The 12382-nt window shown below is 32.7% G+C and overlaps 1 protein-coding gene across 6 annotated transcripts; it reads right to left on the minus strand.

The window, feature by feature from the left end:
* Positions 1–807: 807 nt before the first annotated feature.
* On the minus strand, positions 808–9107 carry LOC137813316 (protein KINASE OF THE OUTER CHLOROPLAST MEMBRANE 1-like). Of its 6 annotated transcripts, none has more exons than XM_068615454.1 (5): positions 8990–9107; positions 7206–7579; positions 7026–7117; positions 6442–6918; positions 808–1895 (listed from the first exon to the last, which is right to left on the minus strand). In XM_068615454.1, the coding sequence occupies exons 2-5, from the start codon at positions 7569–7571 to the stop codon at positions 932–934; spliced, it is 1899 nt and encodes a 632-aa protein (XP_068471555.1). In that variant the 5' UTR covers positions 7572–7579; positions 8990–9107; the 3' UTR covers positions 808–931. The 6 variants fall into 6 exon arrangements, with proteins under 6 accessions (XP_068471555.1, XP_068471554.1, XP_068471553.1 ...); XM_068615453.1 differs by having other exon boundaries at positions 8935–9099; XM_068615452.1 differs by lacking the exon at positions 8990–9107 and adding an exon at positions 8769–8938.
* Between the last annotated feature and the right edge of the window lie 3275 nt (positions 9108–12382).

Here is a 12382-nt window from a genome sequence, read left to right on the forward strand (position 1 = left end):
TGTCCAACAAACTTATGGTTTCTATATAAAGAGTCTAATAAATTCAGCATCAACGGTATATGCTTTACTATAGAATCAATTTGAGTGCTTGTAAAAAAGGAAACAAACATGTATGTGTAAATTGTTTATGTGTTTATACAACTCTTACCCACAAAATAAATACAACCTTCTATAAGAAGACACAAGTACAAATGTAAAAAAAATCAATTAATTATTTACAAAGCATCTTGAAGATATTAAGAAATATATAAAGAGAAGATTGGTCAAATAACAATCATATCTCAGTAAGTTATAAATGCAAAGATATTCTCGTATGATTACAATGGAAGGGTGATAAATTTTTATTCTTCACTTTGTGAAGCATCCCATCCTGAGAATAAATTTGTAACCTCTTTAAGACACTAAATTTCTTAAACACCTTCTATAACTTTGTATCTAAAAGTAAAAACAAATAATAATTGAGTTCTTGATCTCGAGAAGAGATTAAGAAAAGTAGTGGTTAGTATACTCATTTTATACTACATTATTACGTGTGTATCAAAACTCATTCAAATCTTAAATAAATAATTTTTTTAATAGATCTCTAAAAGTATGGATTATGAAATGTCTGACAATGAGACTAATATACTGATTCATTAACTATAATTTTGAAATAACTTTATTTTTTTTAGCAACATATATTTTTGTCGCACTCAACTTGTTATAATACTGAACATCTTTTTCTTATGCTCGAGACTGGCAAATTCAAATTGCATTTGTGTCCTGTTATGAAGTTTTTTCTTGGACTGCATGACCTTTTGAAGAGCATTGTCTAGAATTAGTACCTACCATTTCATAATATTATTAAGTAATTGTTTTGATTTAGAAACAGTAAACAAAAACAAAAACAAAAACTACCGAATATTGAATGAGTTACCACCTTCCTTAAAAATTAGATTAGCATCTGCATGAACCCATGTTGCCCTGCCTTGTTTTGTAAAATTGGAGATCTCGTTGTAGTGGTAGTAGTTGTTGTAGCAGAGTTGGCATTTTGATTTTGACCAATAAGACTTCCAATCTCTACTGCATTCACCTTGTTGTTCCTCCTCACTTTCTTTCCCACAAGTATGCCAAATTTGAAAGCAGTGAATAGACCAAATGCAACTAGAACTGGTCTAATTGCCCAGTGATGATCCTCTACATGTTGATACTTTTCTATGATCCCAGGACAAGTCCTGAACTCAACCACTTCAACCTCAGAGGGATCAGCCAAGTAGGTGTTTGCTTCATTACCAAAAGGAAGCATCCCTGGGAACTTCACAACCAAACCTCCATTTGGAAAAATCCATGAGATCCTGCCAGCAGCCCCGGCAGAACCCTTTTTGCGACACCACTCAAACCGAGGACTTGAAACAGTGTCTTTCAGCCTGACAAACTGGCCAACACGGTAAGGTTTCACCTTTTCGAGTTCAAAAGAGTTTCCTTCCCATATAGCTCGCAGCCCAAGAAATCCAACAGATACACTACCGTCTCGGTTGATGGAATGTATAATGCCCACAGGTGAGTGCTTCTCGTTTTCATCCCTTAAGTGTACCCAATCACCTGCTACCAAGCCAGATGTGACACGTTCAAGGGATGATATATGAAATCTAATAGGGTCGTCATTGCCATGGACCCTCACAAGGGCGAACTTGTGATCTGTATTACACTCTAAACTAACAACAGTTCCTTCTGGGATGTCCATGTTTTGAGGTTTGCATGAATTGGTAAGCTTTCTAGTTCGGACCATGTCGCCCACCTGAAGATGATCCTTGGAGAGGAACCACTCTGTGTAGACAGTGCTATCTGATTTTGGATTAACTTTCACATTTCCTAGATATCTCCATTCTCCATCATTGGCCAATTCATTCAGAGCACTGCAAAGGCAAGATAGTTAATAACAGAGTAACTTTCAAAAGACAAACAGAAATTAACTAAAGAAACCTCAGCTTAATTACAAACAACTCTATTTAATGAAAGATTATTGATTTACTTCTTTCTGGATTAGAGTCTCTGATCTAACACCACCCATATTTAATGTCCAGAAAGTTACAAGCTAGCTACAATAGATGAGCTTAGATGCATCTTCTGATCAAAATTCAATATTTCACAATGTTATAAAGTGGTGTGCGTATGTAATTGATTTATGGAATTTAAAAACAAAGAAATATAACAGATTTTCATAAATATACATGAAAATGGTTACCGCTTCATGGCAATGAAAATGTATAAAAACTAACTACTGCACCATCATATCTCACATTATTCCTTTCTAGCATGAGACAAACCACTAATTGAGAGAATCCCCATGGGACCATTGCAATTCTGATCTGGTGAATCACCATATATTTGTGAAAAATTTTCATCCTTATGAGAGTAAAAATATATATATAATATGAATAATCATATCAAAATCATTCCAAAATAGGTTACATAAGGTTGCGACCTCAGGAAAAAGAAAAGCATCAGTGTAAAATAGGTTATAGAAGGGTTTGGTAATGCACCCCTTAACTACATCTGCTATTGCAGTTAGAGAGCTAAGCAACAAACGACTTTAACTAACATGACCTAACAAATAGATGCTAGCCACTTGATTCTTTGAGCCATTTTTGCTTCTTCTAACAGATACTTTCCTACTTGGGTCCACTAATAGGATACGTTATCAAACAACACCTTTTGCTGACCAAAACAAATTAAGGTACCTTTGAGAGTATTTCATAAATTCAAGTGTACTTTATTAACACACCGAACAAGGGGGAGTATATTACAAACCCTAACAGAATCAGTATTGGACCCTGCATTGATGAGGGAATCAGGATTAGGTAAGGAGAAGTTTGGGCTGGGATTGGCTTCTTGTCTAGACTGAAAGGGAAAAAATTTCATGAAAAAATACATCTTTGGAAAGAAAAATTTCTAAGTGTTTAAATCCAGAATGATATAACCTTTTGTACCAGTTTGAAAACCTAAGAAAACACCACGTCTTGAACATGGGGAAATTTGTGTTCGCTTGTATGTGCAAGCATAGGATAAACAACCAAATATTTTAAGCATGGAAAATTCTAGTGGGTGTTTGTTTAAAAGTTCATATGGTGTTTTATTTTGAATGACAGGAGAGGTACAACATGTTTAATGGCATAAGACCACAAATGAGTTGGCATATGTGATTGAAAGAGGAGTGCTCTTACAATGTTTAAAATGGGTCTGGCAATTCAACTTGTTTGATAGAAAATGCCATTGAAGGAAAAAAAAAGCTTTTAAAAAGTTTGGATCCATTGTCAGATTGAGTTTCAACTAGAGTAACAAAATTTTGAACATTCAAGGACTTCTGCCTTGGATTTTAGGAGAACCCAAGAATATCTATTGTAGTCATCAACAATGGTTAGAAAATATTTGTGAGTTGTGACCATGAATAGATGCTTTGGAAAAGGGTCCCAAAATGTCCATGTGGAGTAAATAAAAACTTTTAGAAGCTCTATTATGACTAGAAAAGTGAGACAACTTTAATTTTTTAGCTAAATGACAAACATCACAATGTTCATTCAAATACTTAGAAATAAAAGGAAATTGTTCATGTAAAATATGAAGACATTTTCCAGACAAATGTCCTAATTTGTAATGCCAAATATGGTTGGTGGGGATGGGACTTGTTGTGGATGAGTTCACAAAGGATGAACATTGGGTTAAAGGTTGGGATGCCTTGTTGATTACCAAATGGTAGAGACCTTGTTTAAGTTTAGCCAAACCAATCATCCTCAACAATTTCACATCCTGTATTATACAAGAATCACCAGAAAAAAACGATTTTATAACAATGGTTATAGATAAGTTTAGAAATGGACAAAAGGTTAAAATTAAAGTCTGGAACATAAAAAACATCATGTGTTACAAATGAAGGGGAAAATTGCACTATTCCAGAAAAACTTGTGACAGAAGATCCATTGGGTAAATTTATTTGAACAAGATTTATTTTGTGATAAATTTGAAATAAAGTAAGAGAAGAAGCAATATGATTTGTAGCTCCTGAATCTACAATCCAGGAGGGGTTGGTGTGTGAAGAAAAATCATGATAGGCAGCACAAGATACACAAGAAATGCCCAAACTGAACTTAGGTGAAGAGATTCTGTGTTGGGCCTGAACTACTAGTAGAAGGAGGTGGCTAAAGAAGACTAATCAAATGCTGACATTGGACCTTAGTGAGATTAAGCCCAGAATCTAGATAGAAACCCTCATTGGTTTCTTTCTCCGTAATAGGAGAAACAACACTATTTGCACGAGGATTGAATCATGGCCAACTGGGATAATGAGGGTGACCTGGTGGATAGCCATGCTGGCTATAGCAGACGTCCATAGTGTGACCTTGACGATGACATTAGGAACACTTTTTTTTGTGGAGTTTCCTTTGTTGGTGCAGATTTATTTCATCTCTAGTTATGGCAGCATTAGCAAACGAGTTAGTCTCCTTAGTAGAGAGAACAACATCGGGGTATTGTCGTTCGTGTTGAATGACCATGGAAAAAATGAGAGTAAGTAGAGGAACCATAAAGAGCACTTGACACCTAACGACTCCAAAACGATCATCAAGACCTTTAAGGAATCAAATGATGAAGTCCTGCACATGATACAGTTTGGTAGAGCATTCACAAGCAGTCATGGGGCAAAAATTATCTAGTTCTTCCTACAAGGATTTTAAGCCAGTAAATTAATCAGTAACATTTCTGCTACACTGAACTTCTTCTTGAAGTTTTTCAATTTGTAGTAAATCACTTTAGAGAAAATGCGCACGAAGATCAATCCAAATATCAACAGTTCTATCAAGATAGATCACACTTTGAGCTATGGAAGGGGAAAAGGAGTTCAATAACCAGGACATGATGAATGAGTTGCATCTTTCCCAATGAGGGAAGAATGGATCTGAGATAGCAAGGGTGGGAATGGAACCATTGAGGAATCGCATTTTGTTTTTGGAGACAAGAGCTATGCGAAATGACTGAGACCATAAATGATAGTTGTTGCCAACAAGAGTCGAAGCAACAATAACAAATGAAGGACTTTCACTAGGGTGAATATGAAAAGGACTAGAAGGATTTTGAGTGGGATTTGGCTGAAAATTTGGAAGAGGATTACCATATTTGAATGGGAGGTATTGGAAGTGGTGCCTCACATTTCAAGGAAAGGCTCGTGATACCATAAAAGGGACAAAAATAGAAAGAGAGAAATACTTGAATTTCATTTCTGAAATGAGTACAGGATATATACAGAACAGCAATTCTAGAAGGATCCTAACTAGTTTATTTTAGCTATTCCTCAAAAGCTATAATCATTTGGGTTGGTACAATTTTGATTTTGGGCTGAAACAGGATTGGGCTTCTTCTCTATTAAACCCCTTATCTACTTACACACACATTATCCATGAGATATGACTATTGATAATCGTGGTAGCACTTGCACCATTACAACAGACTATTTGCATCATCCTAAAGAAGTTACCCTAAAACTAGTTTCACTAGTAAAACAGTTGAAGATGTTCATAAAGTTAACAAAATTCTTCACATAAACTCAGACTAATCCTAGGAACTCTCCATCAAATGGGGAGCAGACATGTTAATCATTCTATGTACGTAAAATTAAGAACTGCACTTGTAGCAGTATAGCCACAAACAAATAATAATTTGAACATGTTCAAGCTCTAGACCCAAATATATTATAATTTCTGCACCTTGGCTCCTACTAATACAATATTTTGGAAACAAATATAGACAGAATAACATATGATGAAACAAGATATGCACCAAAAGACCATATAACTCCCACTGCAATGCCTAGCCAACGAAAGTGTAGAATCAAAATAGTGGAGAATGCAGTAGAAAAAATGGTATTCAGAAGCTTTTATAAAAAATAATTGAAATTTAATAACTAGCTCTAAATACATTACGTACATCCCAAGCAGACAATTCAACTTAATGCTTTCATATAATCTCAATCTCAAGCTGTGGAACACGAGTCTGAATTTTGAAATACCAGAAAAAATAGTTTCACATTATCATGCATGGGCTTCCAAAATGACTTCTTCACATTCAATGTTTTTGAGCAACAAGAATGATGATGATGCTAACAAGAACTAAGGGACGCAATTATAGTAAACAACTTTCATGAGGTAAAGTATCTATGATTCTGGCCAGTTACTCTAGCTGATAGAATCAGTTGTATCTAGTAGTGGCAACGTAGCCATTCATCTATGATTGTATCAGGATCAAATCCTTTATAAAAGCAAATGCTCCCTACGGTCGACCTTCTCACACACATAAACCTCACTAAATAAAATGCATCAGACCCAACAGAATTACAACTGTATGAAATTACCCAAACCAAAACCGTAGATAGTCACAGAAAAATTCTAGATACTATACAAGATATATACAAACCTTTGAAAGACACTCAGAATATCCACCATTAAGGGGCGATTCCTCAAATCATACTCAAAGCATGCACTGAGGATATTCTCAACTGAAGAAGGAAGGCCATTGGGAATATTGGGTTTTTCATGCTTTTCAACAACTGACTGGTATATTCTGCCAACAGGACACCCAAACCAAGGCTGATTACCAGTCAACATTTCGACAATGGTGCAACCGAATCCCCAAGAATCTGTTTCAAACGATATAGGACCTCTGACCTCTGGTTCCCATTGCTCTGGAGCCATGTAATTTGGTGTTCCAAGCCTCTTATTATCCATATCTGTGCTTAGGAATGAGGAGTCAAGCAAAAGACTAGGAATTCCAACATCTCCCAAAATTGCTTGATCGTTCTCATTGAGAATAACATTGAATGGTTTAAGGTTAAGAATGAGGATCCCTAGAGAGTGAAGTTCCAGAACACCTTGAGCCAGATTGATTCCATACCTGCAGCCAACAATAACATGCACACAGTATCAATCTGCTTTTCCCATCTCTCTTATTTACTGAAAATGATAAAGCATATTACACTGAATAAACTGAAAACACATCACCTTAAAACATCATGCAATGAAATCCTTCCTTCTTTGAGTCCCGCCATCTTGTCACCAATTGAACCCTCATACAAATTCATAATGATGCATAGCTGTGAACGCAAATAAATAAGTAAGCCAGCTACAAGTAAAAGAGATAGCTAAGAATCTCCAACACATTGATGAACTTTAAAATCTAACCCTTCCGTTTAAGATTGAAATTCCATGCAGCCAGGACATGCTGGCAACTCCTTGGCACTTAAAATACAATTCATTGAACTTCTCTATAACAAACTTCATAAGATCCTCTTCAATTGTATGTAACATCTTAGCAGCAACTTCATGATACTCATCATAATCTTCAGTTGACTGATGATGAGTTGCTAACCAAACATCACCAAAGAGGCCTCGGCCAATTCTGTGTCTAAGTTTCAGCCTTTCAGGTTCAATCCATGGATTTGCACGTTTGGATGAGTCTCTAACAGATCTAACAATTTCAGAATCACTATCCAAGATCTCAAACTCAAAAGGAGCAGCTGAAGGAGCATCAATAACTTCTTTAGACATCCTTGAACCTGAAAGTGTAATATTCATTGAATAATTCAGCAGATTGCACAAATCCCAAGACAATTAATCAAGTAAGATTATTAACATTTGAACATGCAGGTGTACACAACAGTTAGTGGTTAGCACAAATAAGCAAAAAAGGGTAATAGAAAGCTTAAAAAAAGAACAAGTATACAAAGGACTCTAGTATGTAAGATTTAGCATGTCAACGAATTGTATAATGTAACAAATGTAAAGGAGGAGGTGGAACGTCTCCTTTTCCTTCTCTATTTATTTTGGCCTTAATCAAGTGCCCCTAGGACACAGGAAAAACATAACAAGAAAATTAAGAATATACGGCATTATTTGACGGATAGGACAGGATCCATAGATTGTTGTCATCGATAAATAACACAATACAACATGACACCCCAAATGAACCTGGAATTGTATGATCTATTAAACTGTTTGATAATCACATATCGAAACTGCAGCTTCAAAACTATGAAGTTATAACAAGTTAAGTTGAGATACAAGAAAAGAACAGAACAGATCAAATGGAGATAAAGGAGCGCCACTAGTTCCAAAGTTTCCAACACCAGCTCGGAGAGAAAATAAAGACTTTAATCACTCTTTTTGTTCTGTAGTTATAAAACTTTTCACTTTTAGTCTTTGCATATATCATTTTAATATCTTTTAATTTTTTTAGTCCCTTGTAGTCCCTACAAAGATGACTAAAAGGAATTAAAAATGGTATACGAAGGAATTAAAAGAAGAATTGGAATACAAGATTCAAAATGAAAGTTTTTGAACTACATGAAAATTAGTATAAAAAAAAAAACTTCTGACTAAACCAGAATCTACAAAACTATATTTTCCATTGTAAGTGAAATATTACAGGCTTTCAGAAACTCACTTCCCGATCAAATTCCAAAAGATGCTGACACTGAATGCCTGAAATATAAACTTCCCAAGACCCATTTCAGTGAGAATTCAGTGAATCAACACAAGCACTCAACTTTCACGCAGAAACAGAACAAAGCTAACCCCTCACTCATCCACCACCACGGATAAGTCAAAAACGTGCATGACATGATGCATATAAAAGTAAGCCAATCATCATAAAAACAAGCAAACTCTTCTCCCCCTTCTAAGAACCAAAGAACAATATATAACATAGCAATAAAAAGTATGTAAATTTATGCAATTAATTTGTACCCATGAAGAGCTTCATCAAGAAAGTTTGGAGAACAGAAAAGGGAGTCTAGTTTCTACAAATTTTAAGATGAATATAGAAAAAGAAAGTGATTGTTTGAGAAACAAAAACAGGAAGAGAGAGCAATAAGTTGCCACAAATTTAAGAGGTGATGGTCAAAGAAACTACCTGCAATGGAATCTCGGATAAACAGAAAAAAATGGAGCAAGAGAAGTGAGAGAACCTTAACAAACCAACAGCACAAGACGGAAATGCAGGGAAGATAGAATTTTATTTATTTCTTGCCTTAATTGTTTTTTATTTCCTACTACCACTGGAAACATAAGTTTCATCTTCTTTTTATGATAATAAAAACTATATGTAAATAAAAGATTAATTACTATAATAATTACTAAAATAAATGTTATTAAAGCTATATTATTAAGTGATTATACTTTTAATTTTTTTTAAATAATTAGATTCTTATTAAAAAAATTAGTATTTTTATTTATTCTTTAAAAAATGTCTAGATCTTTGGATAAGTTATTTTACTTTTAAAATGTATATTTTTTATTTTTAAATTTAAACTATTGTTACATTAAATTTATATTTTAATAAAAAAACTTCTGTGAATTAACAATGATAAAATTTGAGTAACACTATAATCCATTAAAACTAAGAGTGCTAGATGATACAAATATAAAATTATATGAATTTTAGAAAATAAAATTGTACCGATTTAAATTAAATAATCAAACCAAAATATTTATTAATTTAATATGAAACTAAATATAATAAATAAAAAATAAATAAGTAGTGTAAAAAAGAATTGAGGTGTGGTACCCACCATTTAAATGATGGACCTACCACTGGAGGTGAAGGAGTGCACTGCACGCAACATATTACCGTTTTCTTCTTCTACGGTTCAAAGTAACATAACTTCCAAGTTTTTGTTTCTAATATTTCATTCTTTTGTACTCATTAATCAGATTTAAACTAGAAAGTGTTCTCTAATTTATATACTTGATTTGAAAATGATTGATTTTGATATTTTAAATAAGATGGTAAATTTAAATTTATAAATAAAATAGACATAATTAATAAAAAAAATTAACAAAATGTCAATAATACCACTCTTAATTAGGATGAGTTCAATACCACTCAAGTACCATTAATTATGATTTATATGTTGTTTAGTATGTTTTATCTTGTTAATTGTGTTGTTAAATCTCTCATGCTGATTATATCCTATATTTATACTTAGGATAATTTATAAGTCACGTTACTTTAAATAAATATCATTTCCTATCTCAATTTGCAATACTTATTAATGTAGAGGCATGTTTGGTTTTCCATTTCAAATTGCATAATTAGTTAATCAAGAAAATGTCCATCATTTTTAAATTTCTTAAACATATCGTTTATATTGATATCCAAAATCTTTCATAAGTCTCTTTTCTTCAAATATTAAGATCTTCATCCTTAGATATCAAATGAGGTTTGTTGAAAAAAATTATCTCTTAAGATAGATTACAATTATGAAAAAAAACATTCTACAACCGTGACACATAATTATTATTACATAAATTACATAATTATGAAAAAACCCTTAATGAATAACATAAAATAATAAAATAAGAGATATTGTACAATTATAACTTAACTCAATCTAAAACAAGATTCTTCTTTTTAGACTCCTTCATCATCAACAAAAAGATTCCACATGTTTGCCTTTCTTTTCTACCACAAGATTGATATTTTTTTCTTATTATATTAGAAGAAAGTAATAATTTTGTAGGAAAAAGTATATTTTTACCTAATAATTTTCTTTCTGTACTTGTTTTATTTTCTTCATACTCAAACTATGCATCACTACCACCACTTAAGAATTTTTATTACACTATTCTCACGAAAATATAAATTATGTAGAATATATTGATAGTGTAATTCTTTTTATTTACCATGTTTGTTTAGAAACAAAAGCCCAAGAAGAGGGTTGAATAAGAAAACAAAATCTTCACTTTTTATATATAAAAATAAAGTTATACTTACATATTGTGAAATATTTGACATAGAATAATGTAATTAAACGAGTGAGATAATTGTGTGATAGTATTTGGAGTGTGAGAAGAGTTGTTCACTTAGACAAGTAAGCAAAATTTCAAAACCACACTCTACTATTCATCCTCATTCACAAATGCAATCAATATTATCTTTAAATACTTATTATTATTATTAACGTAAATAGTATACATATAAAAATATAACAGAGAATTTAAATTACATGAATATAACATTTACAAATATTACATTCTTCATACATTTTTTTAAAATTGTTCGATACCTCGTTTTATATATATATATATATATATATATATATATATATATGATTTTGTGAAATATTGGTAAAGAGAGAAGGATAAAATGGTGTAGAGAGGATTGAGTTGGTGTCTTTTTCATAGTAGGTAGCATCAAATGTCTACTTCATTTACAAGTTACAACTATCCCATAATATCCAAAAACATGCATTTTTCTATTTTTTTTCTATCATTTATAAAATATATATGACAAATATAGAAAGACACAAATCACATATATGAATTCAGTGAAAGATTAATTGGTCTTTGAACAGATAAAACATTAGTTCAAAAGATTTAATGGTTCAATAGTTCAACTGTAAATCATGGTAAAACTAATCTTATTAAAATAATAATATCGGTTAAAAATAATTTATAAAATAATATTAAATAAATATATGATTATTATTCTATAACATTAAAATGTATAATAAATTATATTTTACAATTGTTCTTATTATTTAAGTATATACAGAAGTTCAAATAAAATACATTGTAATACTAATAACAAGTTTATTACTTTATAATAACAAGTTTACGTTCATAATAAGAAAATGATAAACTAATATAGTATTAAAATATAACAAATAAAAATATAACATAACAATATGGTTGGTCATGTTACTCTTTATCAATTTCATATTAGAATTCATATTAGAATCATTGCAATCAACACTATTCTTGTTTTACAGATGACTTTCATCTTTTATTCTAGACTATGTTCATTGCAATCAATACTATTCCTGTTTTATAGATGACTTTCATCTTTTATTCTAGACTATGTTCCCGATATGACAATAGAACCAATCCTAAGAGCACACACAGATAATGCACCAGTTGAATACCATCCTCACTCACACTTAACTCTGCATGGCCCAAATCACAAACAAGTCACGTCGTCACCACGTCTTCAACATTAACGATTGGATGTTATTCCGACGATATGCCTACCGTCAATTGTCCCTCTCTTTCGAGCCTCACCATAAACTCACTCAAAAATAATATGGTCCATATCGCATCGCAAAATGCATAGGAGAGGTCACTTACGACCTCGTCCTCCCTCCCTCGTCCAAAATTCACGCGGTCTTCCACATTGCATTACTCAAACCTCACCACAGCCACAAAACCCCACCCCTCACCACCCCGACGATGTCACTTCCATTTTCCCTCCACCTCCCAACATAAATGGGCCACCAAACTCATTGATTACAGTTTTGATATTCTTTACCGCCCAGGTCGCCACAATCAAACAATTGATCTCCTCTCTCGGCCACCCACTT

This window comes from Phaseolus vulgaris, chromosome 1 (genome assembly GCF_000499845.2).
Source record: "Phaseolus vulgaris cultivar G19833 chromosome 1, P. vulgaris v2.0, whole genome shotgun sequence".
Classification (NCBI taxonomy): Eukaryota; Viridiplantae; Streptophyta; class Magnoliopsida; order Fabales; family Fabaceae; genus Phaseolus; species Phaseolus vulgaris.